This window comes from Vidua chalybeata, chromosome 13 (genome assembly GCF_026979565.1).
Source record: "Vidua chalybeata isolate OUT-0048 chromosome 13, bVidCha1 merged haplotype, whole genome shotgun sequence".
Classification (NCBI taxonomy): domain Eukaryota; kingdom Metazoa; phylum Chordata; class Aves; order Passeriformes; family Viduidae; genus Vidua; species Vidua chalybeata.
In genome coordinates, this window is record NC_071542.1 from 3,648,855 (window position 1) to 3,668,154 (window position 19,300).

The 19,300-nt window shown below is 55.0% G+C and overlaps 2 protein-coding genes and 2 non-coding genes across 12 annotated transcripts in view; 2 read left to right on the top strand and 2 right to left on the bottom strand.

Annotated features, from left to right (window-relative positions):
• Nucleotides 1-5,063, top strand: part of ALPK3 (alpha kinase 3) — a 36,737-nt gene extending 31,674 nt beyond the window's left edge. For all 5 annotated transcript variants that reach the window (XM_053955005.1, XM_053955006.1, XM_053955007.1 and 2 more), the window contains 8 exons: nucleotides 257-404; nucleotides 1,393-1,520; nucleotides 1,796-1,831; nucleotides 1,947-2,221; nucleotides 2,546-2,634; nucleotides 2,835-3,052; nucleotides 3,235-3,283; nucleotides 3,452-5,063. In XM_053955005.1, the coding sequence (XP_053810980.1) occupies nucleotides 257-404; nucleotides 1,393-1,520; nucleotides 1,796-1,831; nucleotides 1,947-2,221; nucleotides 2,546-2,634; nucleotides 2,835-3,052; nucleotides 3,235-3,283; nucleotides 3,452-3,773 (1,265 nt within the window). In that variant the 3' untranslated portion in view covers nucleotides 3,774-5,063. The remainder of the gene's footprint in view (nucleotides 1-256; nucleotides 405-1,392; nucleotides 1,521-1,795; nucleotides 1,832-1,946; nucleotides 2,222-2,545; nucleotides 2,635-2,834; nucleotides 3,053-3,234; nucleotides 3,284-3,451) is intronic.
• Nucleotides 5,064-5,344: 281 nt separating this feature from the next.
• LOC128794596 (sodium/nucleoside cotransporter 1-like) overlaps nucleotides 5,345-19,300 on the bottom strand; it is a 22,253-nt gene continuing 8,297 nt past the window's right edge. The window contains exons 1-19 of one of the 5 annotated variants that reach the window (XM_053954652.1): nucleotides 15,263-15,306; nucleotides 14,278-14,400; nucleotides 13,565-13,694; nucleotides 13,365-13,459; nucleotides 12,928-13,019; nucleotides 12,353-12,578; nucleotides 11,891-12,032; nucleotides 11,058-11,171; nucleotides 10,616-10,693; nucleotides 10,196-10,276; nucleotides 9,775-9,855; nucleotides 9,519-9,644; nucleotides 8,212-8,342; nucleotides 7,835-8,003; nucleotides 7,455-7,652; nucleotides 6,890-6,971; nucleotides 6,312-6,410; nucleotides 5,761-5,872; nucleotides 5,345-5,658 (exon numbers count right to left, since the gene is read on the bottom strand). In XM_053954652.1, the coding sequence (XP_053810627.1) occupies nucleotides 5,535-5,658; nucleotides 5,761-5,872; nucleotides 6,312-6,410; nucleotides 6,890-6,971; nucleotides 7,455-7,652; nucleotides 7,835-8,003; nucleotides 8,212-8,342; nucleotides 9,519-9,644; nucleotides 9,775-9,855; nucleotides 10,196-10,276; nucleotides 10,616-10,693; nucleotides 11,058-11,171; nucleotides 11,891-12,032; nucleotides 12,353-12,578; nucleotides 12,928-13,019; nucleotides 13,365-13,459; nucleotides 13,565-13,633 (2,019 nt within the window). In that variant the 5' untranslated portion in view covers nucleotides 13,634-13,694; nucleotides 14,278-14,400; nucleotides 15,263-15,306 and the 3' untranslated portion in view covers nucleotides 5,345-5,534. Of the gene's footprint in view, nucleotides 5,659-5,760; nucleotides 5,873-6,311; nucleotides 6,411-6,889; nucleotides 6,972-7,454; nucleotides 7,653-7,834; nucleotides 8,004-8,211; nucleotides 8,343-9,518; nucleotides 9,645-9,774; nucleotides 9,856-10,195; nucleotides 10,277-10,615; nucleotides 10,694-11,057; nucleotides 11,172-11,890; nucleotides 12,033-12,352; nucleotides 12,579-12,927; nucleotides 13,020-13,364; nucleotides 13,460-13,564; nucleotides 13,695-14,277; nucleotides 14,455-15,262; nucleotides 15,307-19,300 lie in introns of those variants that run through there. The other 4 variants (XM_053954653.1, XM_053954650.1, XM_053954651.1 and 1 more) reach the window with 4 other exon arrangements.
• TRNAH-GUG (transfer RNA histidin (anticodon GUG)) lies at nucleotides 16,181-16,252 on the top strand. Its single transcript has one exon. It is a non-coding gene; the product is annotated as a tRNA-His (tRNA).
• TRNAH-GUG (transfer RNA histidin (anticodon GUG)) lies at nucleotides 17,144-17,215 on the bottom strand. The gene has a single exon. It is a non-coding gene; the product is annotated as a tRNA-His (tRNA).

Below are 19,300 nucleotides of genomic sequence, written 5' to 3' on the forward strand. Positions count from 1 at the left end.
CCATAGTGGTTTTCTGCCTTTCCTCTGGCCAAGCCTCACTGGGTATTGCAGTGCTGCACTATTGAACAAATTTGTACCACTTGTATCCCATCTCTATCCCAGTGGAGCTCTGAGACCTTCCCTGGGAAAGCAATGTTACACATGCTGACATATATGTGATACCCAAAGCCCTGAGCAGCAGCGTGGGCGTAGCCTGCCCTGTCCCAGAGCTGTGGCCAGCACTCTGCATCTCACCACCCATATTTTGCACTCTCAGCTCCACAGGTGGTCCGTAAGATCAGGGCAGAACAATTTTCTGATGCATCAGGAAACTTGAAACTTTGGTGCCAGTTCTTCAATATATTGAGCGATTCCAAGCTGACGTGGTACAAGGATGAGATCCCTGTAGCTGAAGCCCAAAGGAGGTAACCTGTTGGTTCCACGTAGTCACCTGTCACATCCTGCTCCTTGCCTTGACTGGGGTGAAGCTGCCCCTCTTGCTAAGGCAGCATGGGAAGCTCAGTGCATGGCACAGGACATTGTGAACTTCATCATATCAGTGCCCACGGAGGGAAGGATTGCCCAGATGGGGAGTTGCTGATGAATTTGTCCTATTGATGCTCCATCTGGAGTGTCTACTTTGGGTACCCAGACCTTGGGGAGGGCAGAAAAGGTGTTAGGCCCATCACAGAAATCAAAAGCTGGATGTGAACTGCAAAACTGGGACCCCAAAGAATCCATATGAGGGTGGCAGTCTCCTAGCACTGCTGGGAGGGTCTTCCATGCAACCACTGCTGGGAAAAATATTCAGACAGCTGGGTGGCTGGTTGTATCCTTTGGGTCTACTATGAAGAGCAACTTGTTCTCAAGCCCAGAGGATTTGTGTAGGAACGTAATCCACATCAGTTAGGACTTGCCTCATGCTGTTGGTGTCCCCTGAGCTCCCTTTATAATGAGTAGACATTAAGTTAGGTGATTCTGGGGCAGACATTTTCTCCTGGGGCAGATATTTGACCTGGGGGAGACAGGCAGGAGTGGCCATTGCCTTCCAGCAAACCAGAACAGAGCCTGCTCAGCCAGTGGGTCTCAGGATGAGGGTCCCATCTCTTTTCTCTGTGAAACCCTGACCCAGCCTCACTCAGGGATAAGTACCTTTATCAGTCTGTAGCCCAATCCCAGCCAGATTTTGCAGGGCTTGTCTGGAGGATAAGCATCTCTGTTAGTACAAACCACAGGGCAGGACTCTGGTGCTGTGACATGCTGGGGGAGCAGCTGCCCTTGGGATGGCTTTGTTTGTAGCCTTCTTCCATCCCCCAAGGGCAGCATGTTGCCCACCCACAGTGCCTACCACAGGGCTCCTGTGTGGCCCTCCCCACCACATGGGGATGTGGCCATGCTCCATTTTTTTTCCAGTGCTGGCGATGAGGGCCAGGCAGCTTTGGCTGTTGTGCAGGCATCCCAGAAGGATTGCGGAGTCTATCGGTGTGTGATCAGCAACGAGTATGGCACAGACTCCACAGATTTCCTGCTCAGCCCAGAAGGTGAGGAGCCCTCAGCAGCCTCTCACAGCTTCCTTGGAGTGCCATGGGGTGGTGTGGCCAGCTGCAGAGAAGGCTTGGTGCCAGGCTGCAGTGGGGGAGCCTTGGCACATTCTGTAACACCACCTCTGTGAGGTGCTTCTGCCTCTGTGTGCCAATTGATTCCCACCATCCTGCCTGCCATCCCTAGTTGTGCAAGTGCATGGGGCAGGGTGGGATCCTGTCAGGGTGGGATCATGGCAGGACCTTGACATCTCTTTGTTTTCTGTCTCCCCTAGTGTTGTCAGGATTTATCCTGCGGGAAGAGATTGAAGGTAAGGACCACGTGATGAGCTGTGACTGCCCCTTGCTCAGTGGGGCAGGCAGCTCTGGGGCAGAAGCAGGACGTGCCCATGTTGTCCCCCCCTCACCAGCTCTTCCTCCCACCAGTTGGAGAGGAGATCGAGATGACACCCATGGTGTTTGCCAAGGGTTTGGCTGATGCAGGCTATTGGGGGGATAAGCTCTTCGGGCGCGTGGTGAGCGAGGACATGGAAGTGGGTGCTGGTTTCCTGCGCAAAGCCTGCCGTGCCAGAGCCATCTACGGCCTGGAGCCTGTCTTCGAGTCCGGCCGCACCTGCGTTATCAAAGTGCACAATTTCATCGTCTTTGGGACCAAGAATGAGAACAGCCTTATCGAGAAGAACTATGATATCACCATCCAGGTGGGCATCCTTGTGTGCCGCCATCCACCTTTCTCCCTCCCACCCTCCCACTTGTGTGTGCATTGGTCCCCAGACAGTCCCCAGCTCTGTGCCCACTTTTACTATTTCCTTCCACTTTTGAAATGCTCTGGGGTGGTCTAACTAGGGGGCTGAACATGTCCTTGCCATTCTTGGCTTCAGCTCTTCCATGTGAGCAATGTGGAGCTGCTCAGGACTTTCCCATCACCCTTTGACCACCAGGACAGGGAAGCAATTGGCAGTGGTCCCAGGGAGGCAGCGGTGCACGATGGAACAGGTTCTTGACTCTTCTGTTTGCACTTCCAGGAATGTAAAGTCCAAAACTCCAGCCGTGAGTACTGTAAGATCTTTGCTGCTGAGGCACGAGCAGTCCCTGATTTTGGAGCGGTGCCCGAGTAAGTGATGTGCTGCAACTGCACTGGCTTGATGCCCTGGCAGAGCATTGCAGGGGATGGTGGGAAGATTCCCTGTGGGTGTTGGGGCATCCCAAAGGCAGTGAACTCTACTCCCACAAATAGAAGGGATACTGGGAGGAAGGCAAAAGCCACGGTTGCAGACTCCACCATGCTGACATTGTCTGTGAACTCCCACACAGGATAATTCCTCTGTACCTGATTTATCGTCCAGCCAACAACATCCCTTATGCCACAATGGAGGAGGACCTTGGCAGGCCTTGTGAGCAGTACTGTGTCACTGAGAGAGATGGCAGCTTGGTGGCACGAGGCACCTCGGAGATTGTGCTCAAATGCTGCACCTTCCAGCATTGGGTTTATCAGTGGACAAATGGAAACATCCTTGTGACTGACATGGAAGGTAAGGGTGCCCATGGCCCATCACCACCCTCCAGCCTGGGAAAGAAAGAAAAGCCCCAGGCTTGCCCTCCTGCCTCTCTCCCGCCCCATGCCATGGAACCCTCTACCCAGGGCAATGACCTGCCCTTGGTACTGGTGGCTGTCCTTCTCTGGACAGAGACTGGTTGTCCTCTTAAATTACAGGAGTGGGCTGGAAGTTGACCAACGTACGGATCGCTACCAATCTGAAAGGGTGAGTGACTTCCAGCTCTGGAGCAGGGTGGCCCTGGCTGTCCCCAGCTCTGCCGCTTACCTGGCAAGGGCCATGGTGGTAACTGTGGTCAGGCTCCGTCCTCTCCTCCCTGCTCTGATGGGACATCTCCTGGTGCAAAGCAGGAGCTGAGGATAGCTGTGTTGACAGGTACCAGGGGCTGAAGGAGAGCTGCTTCCCCTCCCTGCTGGAGCAGTTCCCGGCTGCTCACAGGTGCAATCACTACTGCAGTATCCTGGGCCTGAAGATGCTGGAGCCAGCCAAGCCCAAGGGCTCCAAGAGTCCCTGCCTGGGCAGGAAGTCTGCCCAGTCCAGCCCCCAGCTCCAGAAGAAGGTGCTGACAAGTCCTCAGGGCACCCGCAAGGCTTCTGTGAGCCCCAAGAGCTCCCGGAGATCTGCAGAAACAGGGGAGGCCCCAACAGCCTGCAAACCCAGGTCAGGAGAGAGCAACAGAGCTGGCTGCCCACAGTAGTCAGAGCTGCTGCAGCTGAGATTCCTGCCCTGGCCCCCAGCCTGGGCCCAGCATGTGACCAGTGTGGGAAGGGGAGACCCTGGCAGTGGCCTTCTCCATGGGGCTCCTGCCCAGCCCGCAGCGCTTGCATTGTGTGGTGTGTGCTAATTGTGAGTGGCTGGGCCGGGGCCGCGGGGGCTGCGAGCCACAGGCCACCTCCCCAGTACCTCTCTACAGGAGCTGCTGCTGGAGCCTGTGGGGCCGTGTGCCTCTCCATGCTCGGACTCGCTTTCCTCTCTCAACTTTCCATAGGCCTTCCTTAAGGCAGGGGCAGAGCGTCTCCCTCGGGCTTTGCAGGCACCATGTCCTTGCCTGGCTCCCCAGCAAACTGGGAGTCCTGGACACCTTCCTGGTTCCCAGCACCTCATGTCCCTCTCTGCGTCCCCATAAAGTGACCGGGCCAAGCCTTGCCAGTGCTTTCAAGGATGAGAACTCCACCAGTGCCCAAGCAGTCCCCTATGCCCTGGCACACCCTTTTTCCTGCAGAGGGTTCCAGCATTGCTGCAGGGCTCCTCTGCTATGGTGTGGGGCTCTGGGGTGTTGGCTGCTTCCAGGGCAGGGTGTTTGCACTGGTACCAGCAGCTGCATAGGGATGGGATTTTGCACCCTGCCCTCCCCTGATTCCCAGGGAAGTCTCCCACCCCGTTGCTGGGTGGCTGCTGGGGGCGGCCATGCTTATCTGGATGGTGGCTGGTGCTATGGTAAGGATGCTCTACCTCACATGGGATACCAGGGAGCAGGGCAAAGGGGTGGCTTCCCCTCCATACCAGGCTCTGCCTTGGTAGGTGGGAGTGTCTAGCCCACAGGACTCGCTCCTCCTTGCCCCCCTGCCATACATAGACCCTGTATGCCCTAGCCCCACAGCACAATCTGGTGCTCAGCATCGCCCCTGCTTGGCACATGCTGGACTCCAGCGACAGTTGGCAGTACCCACTCCAAATGCTGCTACCCCTGGCTCGAGGCAGTGATGGACAGGTATACAGGAGCTGTCTGCTCTGTCACCCTGCAGAGCATCCCCTTCCTCAGAGCGTTGCAGGAGGGTGCTGCATGCCAGTGACACCACCCTACAGGGTGGGGTTCCAAGCAGTGGCTCAGTGCAGTCTGGTGGAGGGAAGGGGCTGGGCTGGGAGCATGGCATGCTCTGGGCTCCCGGTCCTTTGTCGATGGGTGACTGTAAAATACCAATGTACATAACGGTGGCTGTCTTGGGACTGGGTGCTCTCGAGTGCAATAAAGTGAGAAGGACTGGCCTGTTCCTGGCATTGTGGTCCCTCTGGGAGAGGTGCACCCAAGTACAGTGGGATGTGTTGACTTTGTGTTTGGGGGAAGGAAACATCTTCAAGCACTGGCTTTACTGCATCCATGTCCTGTGGAGGAGAAGGGGGGGCTGGGGCCAGAGCCTAAGGCTGGCAGCAGACAGGGGCTCAGTTTGCAAGGTCTGCAGTGGGCATGGGGTGCAGCCCCAGCAAAGGACCTTGTGCTGTGTGGGACAGCCATAGTCAGGGGCCAGAAGAGGTCTGAGGACAAGCACACAAGGATTGCCATAATTTATTTGGGAGCTGATCCCTTGTGTCCACAGGGCCAGCACCTAAGGGTGAAGGTTGCAAGGTGCATGCAGCTGTCCATCAGCACTGGAGTGGAGAAGACCAGATGCTCAGGTTTCTGTTGGGGTTTTTTCTACTTTTGGGGATAGGCCTTGTAGGCCCTGGTATTGCCCCACTTCTAGATTGTCCCTGCACAGGATGTGTGGTTGTAGTATGCGCAGCACTCCTTGAGCCACAGCACACTCTCTGCCTGCTCAGCCCAGGATCCCATGAAGGACAGAGTCCCATTCTGGAGCACGGAGCTGGAAGGAGAGACACAGGGTCAGGAGAAGCTGCTGCGCCAGCCCCTGTCCTTGGGCAGGACCAGATGGCTCCAAGGCCCTCCAGATGGCTCCCACACCCACCTGGCAAAGAGCTGCTTACAGCAGGTATACATAGTGTAGCTGGTCGAGCTGAAGTTGGCGGTGCTGAAGAACATTGCGCAGTCACCCACCTCTGTTGGCACATGGAGGAGACCTGGGGGACAAGGTCTTCTGTTGGGACTTAAGAGGGACCATGGATCCAAATTCCATACCCCAAGCAAACTTTGAGTCCTGTACCCTGTGCCTGCTCACAAGTCCCACACCCTGACTATACCTGATTGCAAATCCTGTGCCTGGGACTGTGCAGGTCCCACCTCACACCCCAAGACTTCAGGAAGCTCCTTGCCATACTCCAGAAGTTGCCCATGAAATGTTCCAGCCCAGAGGAAGATGAGGGGCCCCAGGAGAGCTGTTGGGCTTGGGCTGCCCTTGGCAGAGCCATGAGGGGAGAGCAGGGTTTGAAGGTTCTGGCAGAGCCATGGGGAGACAGGCCAGCCACCTCCATCCCTGAATGCTGCATTTATGGGGGTCTTCAGCCCTGTGCCTGTCCCTCCCTGGATCTCTGGCCCTGCTGCCAGTGGGCAGAGACCTACCTGCCAGGCAGGCATTGAGCATGGAGACACACATGCCAGTGAGCAGGGACCGCAGCACCACGGAGGCAAAGTCACCCTTGCGCTCGGGCGCCATGGAAGCTGTGGGGGCAAAACAGACAGTGGGGTGAGTCAGATCCTTGCTCCAGCTCTACACTGGGTGGGGGACAGATAGGATCATGATAGCCTCCTCAGTCCTGAGCTGGTTCTGCCACATAGTGCCCTGCTGTCTGGAGGATGTGGTGATCCCAGCCAGCACCCAGTGTGCTGTCTGTCCGTCCTGGCAGAGCACTGTGCCCACCGTGCACCCATGGGTGATCCACCAGAACACTCCCAGCACAGGAGTCTCTCTGCTCTTTCCCCTGTGGCTGGGTGACACCCAGGCTTGATGTGCTCTTGCCCATGGGTGCAGTGCAAAATCATCCTGGTCACCTCATGTAAATCCTGTTTTTTATCTGGCAGAGACTGAACATGGAGGCTTGAGGACAGCAAATTCCTCCTGCCTCAGCTGAGCTCTTGCTCCCTCACCCAGGACCCCACTCTCTGAGTGCCCAGGCACTCAGGACATCAGTCACACTCACATAGGCCTCCCAGAGTGATGCCAATGGTGCCGAGGTTGGCGAATCCACAGAGGGCAAAGGTGGTGATGCTCTCAGCTCGCTCCTGGAGGGCACAGCAGCAGGGGATAGTCACGTCTGCCCAGGAGCAGCCCCAGAGCTGAGCACCACATTGGAGCTCCCAGATAAACATGACAGAGAGAAGTCCCCCACCCCAACCCCTTCTCCGTCAGCTATTTTTGGGAGCAAGGATGAAGGCTCTCCCTGGAAAGAGGCTGGGCTGGGGGAACAAGGGGCCCTGTAGCACTATGATCTATCCAGCAAGGAGCAGGATAAATGGGAAAGGGCTTCACTGACTCCTTCCTCCCACACCCAGCTGTGAGCAAACATCCAAGTCTAACTGAACATAGGTGCCCTCCCACTCCCAGCACCATCATCCTGGTTCAATGATCGTAGAGGACTTTTCCAAACTAAATGGTTCTATGATCCTCTGCCTGCCCACCACCCGCCTGCTGAGCCAAGTCCCGTGCCCCATTCCAGCAGGCTCTATCCCTGCCCTGTGCCTGGTAGGGTGGCAGGTGCCCCTCACAGATATCCACTGCTTCCGGTTCCCGTCCCACTCCTCCAGGCCCATCAGGCGGTTCTTCTTGTATGTGGCCAGCTGCTGGTACGCCACAAACTCATTCAGGAAGATCTTGATCCCCAGGAGCTCAGCCACCAGCGGTGAGTCTGCCCAGTCTGCCCCCATGAGAAAGGCCACAGGCATGAGGACATAGGAGCAGATCACCTGGGAAAAGCATCCCAGAAGGGAACGAGTCAGAGCTGATCTGCGCAGCCGCCAGACTGGACATCCACTGCTGGCATTGCTGAGAACCCAGCAAGGGTCTCAGCAGCCCACTGAGGCAGCGGGCAAAGGTGGGGACGGGTGAGGGATGTCAGCTCAAACCATGGGCCTGCTCTTGGGGATACCTGGAAGGTAAGGCCCTCAATGTCTACCATCTCCCCAAACCAGCGGAGGGCAGCGTTGATGAACTCCAGCACGGCCAAGAAGGCGATGAGGTTGGCCGCAATGTTGCCCACGAGCCCCACGGAGGTGGCAGCCCCATTGCTAGCAGCTTCCAGGATGTTCTGCTCTTCCCTGCATGGAAAAAGACCCCAATGTACTCATCTGGCTGGGCATCCCCCATGCCAGGTCAGTGCTCACTCCATGGATGCATGTACACCACAGGCTCTCCCAGCCTTGGGCCACCCGCAGTGTCCACTTGTGCCCCAAAGTGCCGCCACGGCTTCCCTGCAGTAGAAGGACAACGTGCAGCCCACTCCACTGCCCCTCTCCTCAGACTCACCCACAGGAGAGGCGGATGCTTGCTTTGCCCTTGAACTTGGACTCCTCCACTTCAGGGTAGACAAGTTTGGCCATGGCGAGGGCACAGGGCGCAGCCATCACAGAAGCTGCGATCAGTGACGCTGCATCAATCTGCAACGTGCAGACCAGAGGCATAGGCAGCTCTGCGCAAGGCTGCGCCCCATGACCTGCCACCCCAGGGCATTCCAGCACGTGGCTGGCATCAGCAGTGATGCTCAGAGCAATTCAGGGCTCTCCGCTTGCTGAAGGTGGGAAAATTGGCTGTTTTCCCATCTAAGCAGCCATGCACATGGGGCAGCTTGCCTGCATGGAGGCGATTGCTGGAGCTGCAGCAATTGTAGCCTTGGTGATGTTAATCTCTCCTGCTGTTTGACTTAATCATAATGGTTCTTGTCTCTTCCTTGTCCCTTTTTATTGGTATCAGAGCAGTAGGTTGAATAACACTGTTACGTTCTACCTGCTGATGAAGGGCCAAGTTCCCAGCCTCACCCCTCTCCTGGCAATGTCTCATTTCTCTGACCTTCCACCTTTGGTTCCCCATTTAAGGAGACTAATTAATGTTTAAATGGCAGGAGCTCAGGCAGCAGGTTAAGGGAAAGGTTTGTTCAGAGCACTGATGAACTGGAGAGGGCATCCCTGGGGGCTTGGTGCCAGAAGTGCCCAGCCAATGCTGGAGGAGCAGGGTTTTTTCCCTTGGGAAAAGAGGAAGGGGGTGGGTGTTGCCGTTTCTGTTTAAAAGGGGGTTAGAGGGGGGACACTGCTCAGTGATAGCCAGTGAAAAAGTGAGAATCACTGGCACAGTTTCAGTTGAATATAAGGAAAAATTTTCTTGTGTCTGAGGCACCTGTGGGGGAAACCAGAGAGGCTGGGGGAGATCTCCATCCATAGGATGTTCACCACCAACCTGGGCATCCCCTCAGTTGCCATAACCTCAGTTAGCAGGAGGGTGGATCAGAGACCGCCCACCAGAGGGCCTTTCCAGGCTATATTATCCCATGATTCTGTGGGATTTACTCTGCTCACTGTGCAGGGACACACAGTAAGGGTCCCATAGCACTGCTTTCTACCTGGCAGGGCTCTAGGGTTCTGGCCAGGCCAGCAAAGGTGGGGCTGGATGAGGTGTCTTTGGGACAAGGTGAGTCTGGACACTCTGCTCTCATCCTGCTTATGGAAGGGGACCATGAGGCACCTGCTGGAAGTCTTCCCTCATCCCCAAGTCCAGGGCAGTTCTTGCATGTCAGTACCCTGTAACAGGGAGCATGTGGATCCAGCTGCTCGTGCACTCACCCCAAAGGATATGTAGGCACCCATCACGCTGCCTGCAATGGTGGAAAAGCCACCAGTCATCACAGCATGGATTTCTGACAGGGTCATGTCTGTGAGGTATGGGCGGATGAGCAGCGGGGCTTCGGTCTGTGGAAGAGAAAACCCTGCTGTCCTTGGGATGGAGCCATACAGGGCCACAGGGAGGGAGAAGACCCTTTCTCCAGGGCAGGCTCAGCTACAAGCACTGAGGAGCTGGATCTGCTGCCCAGGACCTTACCTGTCCCACAAAAATGTTCCCTGCCACACTGAGAGTCTCAGTGGCAGTGGTGCCCATTGAGATTTGAAGCAGCCAGGAGATCTGGGGAAAGACAAGGCCATTGTGTTGACAGAGGCTCCAGGCACCCTGCCACCATACCCATGAAGCCAGGCAGTGTTTGGCCCCTGCATGGAGGTGATCCTAGGAAGCACCCCCAGACCAGGTGGAAACATCAGCTCTAGGGTTCAGTTTTTTTGGCCTTCTCAGAAGGACATGTTAGAAATACAGGAGTTGTGTCTATCCTTTTAAGCAGGACAAATCACCCCAAATTAGTACCATGACAATTTTCCTGGGACATCTTTTAGCTGACAGTAGTAGACAGAGAACCCAACAGGTCCTTCTTCTTTCCACTGCCATCCCACATCAAGGAGTGAGGCCCTACCTTGAGAATAAGCCACTGCATGACACCGAGGTAGTAGAGGATGGACATCACACAGCTGAGGAAAACAATGATGGGCAGGGCCTGCAGGCAAGGCACAGGGTTAAAGGAGAGCTGAGCCACACATCCCAGCACCCGTGGGCACCAGGCTGGGTATGATGTGGTACTGCACAGCCAGCCCACGCTGGCACTGGCACTGGGGTGCCACAGCACTTGGCCAGGCTGGCAGGAGGGACAGGGACCAGTGCAAATCCTCCGTGGCACTGAGGAAGTCCACAGCTGGGTACACAGCTGAGGGAGATCCATCTCTGAGATGGTTGAGCTCTACCACAGCAGATCTGGCTGCATTTAGCTTTGCTCTCCAGGACCCAGCAAAGAGGCAGACCTGAAGAAAACCTCCCCATGCCCCATTCCTTGACTGACCTGGAAGGCAAAGACTTCTTCAATGAGTGTGTTCCCAAAGACGAAGCTGGAGCCAGCTCTGGTGTAGCCCAGAAAGTACTGCAAGGGAAGAAGTTACACAGTAGGACAGAGATCTCCATCAGGTCCTTCCCTGATATCTCATTCTGCCTAGTGAGGAGTTGTGCTTCCAATCCCACAGCTCACTTCACTGCACACCAGAGAATGACCCTCTGAGACCTAAGATGGGGATACTGGTGGGCTGTCCCAAAGTCAGAGGGCTCTGCTACAGCCTGGAAGGGAGAGCACATTGAGGGCTCTGAGCTGCTGCAGAAAACCAGGGAAGAGTTGGCTTCCCTCCAGTCCCGAACATGCAATCTCTGCTGTGTCCCCTCCCCATGCCACACTCTGCTTTTCCTGTTAATCTCAGGGTACAAGCACAGGATGGGATGAGTAGATGCAGTACCTGGACCTGGTCTCCCAGCCACTGGAAAGCTTGGCTGCCGGGAGTCGTTCGGAGAACAAAGAGTCCGAGTAAGAACTCCAAACCAAGACCCCAGAAAACAGCTCTCCAGGACACCTGGGGACAAAAAGCAGAACAGGAGCTGAAATGTTTTCAAGGCCTACAGGCTTCCCCCTCTGGTTTCCAGCTGCTGCAACAGCAGCACATGACAAACACCACACACTGCCCCGGGGTGAAGATCATGGGGAGACCGATAAAGTGTCACAGAAACCAACAAACATGGGTTGGTGACAGAGCCAGAAATGAGTTGGTGAGACTCTGGAACTGGCTGGAACATAACTTGCCAGTTTGACCTGGGATACAAGCACAAAGACCTTATGATGATTGGTAGCACAGAACTGCTAGACTGAAACTGTTTGTTCAATAACCCTTTGGAAGAGCAGGATGGAGGGACTGCCCAAAGCATTGCAGCAGTTTGGGCTGGAAGCCACCAGGACTTCAGTCACTTCTGACCAAAGCTCTCAAGGCACCTGAAGCCCAGGTGTGGGTCTGGTGCTGGGTTTCTGAGCCAGAAAAAACAGGACAGAGGCAATGCAGGGGAGCCCTGGGTTGGGAAGCGGCAAGGAGAGCAATGGGAAGAGCAGTGAGGTGGCTTTGGGGTCTATCCACCCAACCAGTTCAGCTCCCCAGGCTGCACCCAGCTCTGCCCAGCTCTGCTGGCCTTCTGCTTCCTCCAGAGAAGGGGATGCCAGAGGGAATGAAGCACTTGTTCTCCAGTGCTGGGTGGCCACCTCCTGCGGGGGGACTGATAGTCAAGTCACACCTGGAACACGTACCGCACCATGGTGCTTGGAGCAGGCAAACAGGAACAGCACCAAAAAGCAGAAGCCACCTAATGAGATGAGCTGCTCTGGGTTTCTGCCGGTGTCCAAAACCAGCCACACAATCAGGCCTGCCAGGAGGGCCACCCACAGGAGCCTGCAGAGGAAACCCCAGACTGTCAGCAAGATGATGTCCCCATAGGGAGAAAAGCTCATGAAGGGCAGGAGCTGATTGTGATGGAATTGCCACGGTAAGGTCCATGTATCCGAAGAAACCTGGGGCTCAGGCACAGCGAGGGGTGTGAACAGCCATTGCACTACTGAGGCAGAGCAGCAAGACATTTCTGCAATGGCTTTTAAGTGGTCCCCAGGCTGGGCCATGCTCGCCATTTGTGAGGTGCCAGCATGGCACATGCAGAGGCATGGGAGGGAACCCAGGTGCTGGGAAGGATCTGGCCCTTCCTTCTCCTGACTCACCATTTCAGCCACAGCCAGGATTTCTGGAAGCACTTCCCAACAGGGCGGAGGAGCAGCAGAACCTTTGCCCCACAGTGCTTCTGGAAGACCTTCCAGCAGATGAAGAAGACAACCACGGCAGTTATGACCACCAAGGCAAGGGCTCGCTGGAAGTTGAGGTAACAGGCCGCAATGAAGTAGCACAGATAGGCTGGAGAAGGCACATTGGGAGTCAGAAACATCAGCGCTGTAAGATCACGGGTTCATGACTCACTAGGGCCAACCACGAGATTCATTTCCTCCCAATGTCCTTCCCTGGCCACCCCTGAGAATCCCATTTTGCATGAGGAGATCTTAAGAGCACCACCCCAGCAGGGAGCAGAAGGGGCACATTAAACCCTTTGGGCAGGTAGAGAAAGGGCAGGGGGACAGTGAGGTGAAGACAGAACTGGGCAGCAGTGGTGCAGTGAGGAGGGGGCAGTGAGGCTGCTGGGATACAACCTCCACACACTTGACAGTGTTCAATCAGTGGAGTCTGGAGGCACAGCCAGCCAAAGGGGTGGGGGTGTGGAGTCTCAGTGACAGCAAGTCCTCACCTACTCCAAGGAGCCCCAAGACAACTCTTCTCAACACCTTGGCATGATCCTTGCAGAAATGCTTTGCCTTGGATGCCGGCTGCAGGGCCTTCCTGGGGAGAGTCACATGCCAGAGACATGAGAGATGCAGAAGATGGACATGGAAGATCAGCTCAAGCCAAGCCAAACTATCCTAACTGCAGCCAACCCACCAGAGCCAGGCCATGAGCATGGCTCCTGCTGGGCACTTCCAGCAGCAGGAGGTGGTACAGGTGGGCCATGGTGAGAAACCCCACCACGCTCACCATCACCTGCTGTGGGGACAGAGACCTGCCAGTGGCACCCTACAAGGCCACATGGAGCCATCAGACACTGTCCCCACCTCAATACCACCCTACTCTGCTCCCAAATCAGGTTTGTCTCTGGCAGAGCTCACACATCTGTGCAGATTATCCCACCTGCAGTAGGAGGAGAATCTCCCTTTCCCTTCTCTTCTCTCCTCTTGGCTCTCACTGTGTGGACCACCACATTCCTCATAGTGTCTGTTCTCTCCCTGGAAAACATCATTAACTGGAGCACCCTGTACTGGGAAGGGAAGGGAAGGGAAGGGAAGGGAAGGGAAGGGAAGGGAAGGGAAGGGAAGGGAAGGGGAATTTACCTGGAAGCTGAAAGCTGGGTTATCTGTGCCCTTGTCAAGGCTGTCCAGGGTTATCTGGTTTCCTTCCATCTCCAGAAGCTCCTTTGCTTCAGTGTATATGGGAAACAGCACTGGGAAGGTCCGATGCTGGCTGGGGAGAACAAAATGGGATCACCTCTGGGAAGCTCAAATGTCCCACTCTGCTTTTCAGTTTTGGGTCTCTGAGAGGAGAACACCCCTTGCAGTCAGTATTCAGAGCAGGTCCTGCCCCAGCACATTGAGGGACCATCCTATGGAGTCCTCAGGCCATGGTGCTGGTGTGCTGAATTCCTTGTTCTCCTGTAACTCTAGAGAGGTCTTTACTCTGCCATGCTTCCAAGGAATTATAGGAGAGGACTGTATGCAACAGGGAGTGCTGGTACACCTTCTCCAAGTTGGTGACAGTGTCCACCAGCCTCTGTGAGCCCCTTTGCAAGAGGGATTTTTCAAAAAGTATCCTTCATCCTCGAAAGGTCTTGGTACAACCAAGTAAGATGAGGAAGAAGGTCCTTTCATGGTGATAATTAACACAGTGAAGGAACAAGGGGTAGGAATGATTTATAGTTTACATAGGGACTGGTCCTAAAAGAGAATCATACTGGGAGAACTGGTCCAGCAAACCCAGAAGAACCAGTGTTATGCCAGGGCAGGAACCCTTGGAGCATCCCATTTGGACACCCTCCTGATTCCCCTACCTGGAGAAGGATGAGGAAAGAGCAGAGAGTTGCAGGCAAGGCTGTGATCGACTGCAGAAGCACTTCTGTGTGAGGACAGAGGCCGTAAGATGTTGTCTTTGCTTTGAGGAGAATTGTAGAGGTCTGTGCAGAGAAGGAGGAGATTACAGGATCGGCGCCAGTTTCCCGCAGTGTCCACTGAAGGGAAAGACGGCTCCAAATGCAATAGGTGAAAGTGGGGAGTTTTGGAGAACACCCCCCTCATCGTGGGACCTCAGGGCAGCTGAAGGTGATGTGGCCAGTGCTCCACGGGCCGGCAGAGCCACCATGGGGAACCACTGGTGTGTCCTGGCCGCATGTGTCCCTGGGTTCATGGCTCCTCAGCAGCAGGGCAGGACCCAGGGCCATGGTGGGAACCCAGGAGCTCACACCCCCCTCCAGGGCCTCCAACACTGCTGCTGCTCCTGGTGCTCAGGGATGTCTCTCCAGGACCCTGGCAGGGATCAGGAGGACCCCCGCTCCCCAAGTCCACCACCACTTCAGGGACACCCCCCAGTACCCATCTGGTCTCAGCGGTCCCTCCAGGATCTCACGGAGTTCCAGGACCACCCCAGGTTCCTGGCTGTGCCCCTGTCTCAGGTTCAGTGCCTCCCAGGGCTGATGCCACCTCCTTGTCCCCCACGCTGCCAGCCCCAAAATCTCTTGTTTCAGTGCAGTCTCATTGGCTGCCGTCCCCTCAGGAGCGGGACCATATGGACAGGCAGATAACGAGGGAGGGAGCGGAGGGGTGCCCCAGCGCCCCCTGCAGTGTCCCCGCGCACTCCTTGTGTCCCCCGCAGCCTCTGGAGCTGTGTGGCCACGGGACCCTCTGCCCTGTGTCCCTGCACCCCACACTCTCACACCCCCGGTGGCCTCATCCCCCGCCTCCTCACATCCCCGGTGGCTTCTTGCCCTCCGTGTCCTCACGGCTCCCCCGCCCTGGCACCCGCCGTCCCCCGGCGCTCACCCGCCAGCCGTGCCGGCCCCGCAGCTCCCGGTCCCGTGTCTCGGTTACCCATTAACAGCTCGGTCCAAAGAGCTGGGCTGGGCGCTGCGGCGCCGAGGCCGGCCTGGCTCCTCCCGGGGCTCACACCCGGCTGCCGGGAAGGGCGTGCAGGGCAGCCCGGCGGCGTGCCAGTCCAGGCCACCGGGCCATCCAAAGAAAAGGTCAGCCGGGGGGACTTTCCCCCTTGGCTAAACGAGCCTTGAGGAGAGATACTGAAAGTAGAAATCAAACTTTTACCCCACCCCGGGAAATGCTTCCAAAAGAAAACCAGAGTGGGGCACACGTGGCCTCCAAAGCGTCAGTGGCATAAAGTCATGTCCCCTGGTCCCCGAGAAAGATGGGGTGGAAGCCAACAAACACATCCCCTTGCACTGTGCGTCCGAAACCACCTTTTCACGTGGGATGATGGGATTCGTATGCCCAATTTTGTGCACTCCACTGGTACCTCCCGCTCTTTGTTTGCACATGGAGCGGTGATGTGGCTCCGAGGGTGCCAAATCGGGGTTGGCAGGAATCACTTCAAACATCGGTGATTAATGATACCACGGGGCGCTCAGGGCACCACGTGCAACACGCTGCCCGTAAACAAACCGCTCTGTGCCAGTTCCGCGCCTTCTCCCTATGGATTCGGCCAATCCCGTGACAAAGAGGGAAACCGTGAACGCTGCTGGTGCGACGCTTGTTTAAGCTCTCTCGACGCGCCTGGGCGAGATCCCCCAGCCCCGCGTGTGACACTCGCGGCACACCCACACCCACAGCCAGCCCCGCGTGTCGTCACACTCACAACTCACCCACACCTAGACCTACCCTACCACACGTCAGAGCCCACAGCGTCAACAGCCGCCGCGCCGGGCCGCCTGCACAGAGCCCCGGTAGCGCGCCGTGATCGTATAGTGGTTAGTACTCTGCGTTGTGGCCGCAGCAACCTCGGTTCGAATCCGAGTCACGGCATCGCCCGGCGGTACCACGGCACACGGGCTCTGCTCTTTTGCCGGCGTTGGTTTATTTCATAATTTAATTTCGTCGTTCTCTCTTACTATTTTGAACTTAATTTTATTGTTTTTAATTTATTTTAATTTTAAAATTTTGTTTATTTATTTTCACTAAATTCTATTTCATTTTATATGCTTAATGTAACTTAATTTTCAGTTTAGTTTTTAATTTTTACTGTTTTATTCTTATACTTAATAATATTTTCTTTAATTTTCTTTATTCTATGATATTTTAAATTTTTATTTATTTATTTACTTTTATGTAATAAATTGTTTTTTTCGTTTAGTTTTTATATTTTATTTTAATATTTAATTTTATTTTAATAACTCATTTTATATTATTTTAAATTTAATTGTGTAGTTGTTTTATTATATTTACTTTTATTTTACTTAATCTAGTGGTATAATTTTTTATATATTTCATATATTTTTTATTTTAACTTAATTTTTAAATTATATTTTTATTTCAATTTTACTCTTACTTTGTATCTCATTCTCTCCTCTCCTCTCCTCTCCTCTCCTCTCCTCTCCTCTCCTCTCCTCTCCTCTCCTCTTTTCTTATTTTGGTCTATTTTAAATTTTATTTGTATTATTTTATTTATTATTTCTACTTTTATGTTATTTTTTTCATCTTATACTATTTTCTTGTTTTCTGTCCCTCCGCTCCTTCTCTCCCCGGCGCCGGGCGAGCCCAGCTCGGCCCAGCCCCGCAGCCCCGCGGGCAACCGATAGAAAAAAAGAAAGAAAAATGAAATGTTGGCGCGACGTGACAAAAAAACAGAACGTGCAGTGGTTCAGGGGAAAAATCGCAAAAAGAGCAGAGCCCGTGTGCCGTGGTACCGCCGGGCGATGCCGTGACTCGGATTCGAACCGAGGTTGCTGCGGCCACAACGCAGAGTACTAACCACTATACGATCACGGCGCGCTACCGGGGCTCTGTGCAGGCGGCCCGGCGCGGCGGCTGTTGACGCTGTGGGCTCTGACGTGTGGTAGGGTAGGTCTAGGTGTGGGTGAGTTGTGAGTGTGACGACACGCGGGGCTGGCTGTGGGTGTGGGTGTGGGTGTGCCGCGAGTGTCACACGCGGGGCTGGCTCTGAGTGCTCCCGCTCCGCTCCCCGCGGGCATTCCCAGGGCGCAGCGCCGGAGCTCCGTCCCGTGTTCCCCGCGCGCGGCCGGGGCGGTGGTGATGGGCCCCGGGCTGGGACCTCGCCCAGCGCCCGCTCCGTCATCCCAGCCCGGGCCGTGGCCCCGGTGCTCTCACGGCCCTCACCCACGCCCTGGCCCCAGCCCCCAGTCTCGCTCCGTGTCTGACCCCAGCTGCGGCGCTCACTTCCTCACCTTTTTCCTCTGCCCTCGGCCCAGCTCCCTGCTCTGACCCTGATCCTGACCCTTCCCCTCATCCCAGCCCTCTGTATCCTCGGGCAACCCTGTTCCCCCAGCTGTAACCTCACCTCTTGCTCCCCTGCGTATTTCTCAGAGAGTAAAATTTCTCCCAACCACAGGCTTAATGAACGACTGGGCACAGAGGTATTGGAGAAGAGAGGGACTAAGGATATTATGCCCCTGAAAGAGCAACAAGTATCAGTCTGTGCCAGACTCCTTGTTTCTCCTGCTCAAGCACATATCAATACCTAATGGCTCTGCTCTCACCACTGCTGCTGCTTTCCTGCTCCCAGTATTAAAGGTTCTTTAATTTTCACAGATATGCAAAGAATTCAAAACACCTGGGATCAAAAAGATTTCTTCACATAAAATATTTTAGAGTGATTACAGCATGACTCATTCTTTCTGAAGAGCTGGAGCTGGTCATAGAAACATCAGCTCCTTCATATGGGATGAGCTCATCGCTTGTTATACATATGCACCTCCCATGGGAAGGGGTACAGGGAGTGGCAGGGGACTCCTACAACCATGCTGGCCATGTCCCTGCACCCCATCCGTCCTGGTGTATCTGCTGCAGCTGGAAAATCCTAAATCTAGAACAGTCTTCCTGTGGCTTGGGGCAAACTGGAGAAATACCCTGCGTGATTTGATTACTCTGTGAAGTAATTACTCCTGCCACTCTGAGCTCATCTTGCTCATAACCAGCCCAAAAGATCTCAGAGTGGTGGAGGAAGACAGAATGTTTTTTGTGTCCTCTCTTTGTCTATGCCCACCTCATCCTGTCCTCAGCAGTTTGCTGGTGTGCCCCGCTGGTGCTTCAGCAATGGTGGGATCCTTTGCAGTGGGAGATGCTCTCCCATGTCAAACTGGCTGACCAGGAGATGCTGAAGGGGTATCTGAATGACGTCAGTGTCCACATGCTACTGTCCTACTCCAGTCCCACCTTTCTCCCTCTCTTGACCACATGCTGAGATCCCAGTCCACGTCTGTAATGGGGCTGCAGGGATACTGCTTTTGTTCATGAGTGTCCAACCCTGTCACCATCTCTGTCCTTATGCTGGAACAAAGTAGGTGCAGCAACACTGGAAGGAGATACGTGGTTCTCCTCCCATGCCCAAGGAGTTTGACACCATCATCATCCCCTTGACTGCACCAAGGACACAAATCCAACCAACAGACACCTGCAGGACAGGTGTAGTTGAGCTGTAGAGGTGGGATCACTGCAACCTCTGAATCCCAGCTCATGAGCTTGTGAAGGGAAAAAGTCCTTGTGCTGCCCTGTGCCTGGTCTCTTGTGCCTTCCTCTGCAGTGGCACAATGCCATAAGCTGGGCTGTGTCCCTAGTGAAGGGATAAGCCCAGCTCCATGTTAATCTGGATAAGTGTGTTGGGCAGGACAGTGTGGTGGGACCCACGGGAGATAGTGGGGCATGCTCTGGCAGGACATGCTGTCCATGGCTGGCAGGAACCTACAGTGGCACACAAGATGACCAGGAGATTCTTACTTGGGGACTTGCATGGGCAGGCACAGTGGGACCCCTGAGGCTGGTGTCACCATGGCCTTTATCCCAACTCCTGGCCTGGCAGGATGCAGAGCCCATGTTTGGGTGGGTGGGTGGATGCTG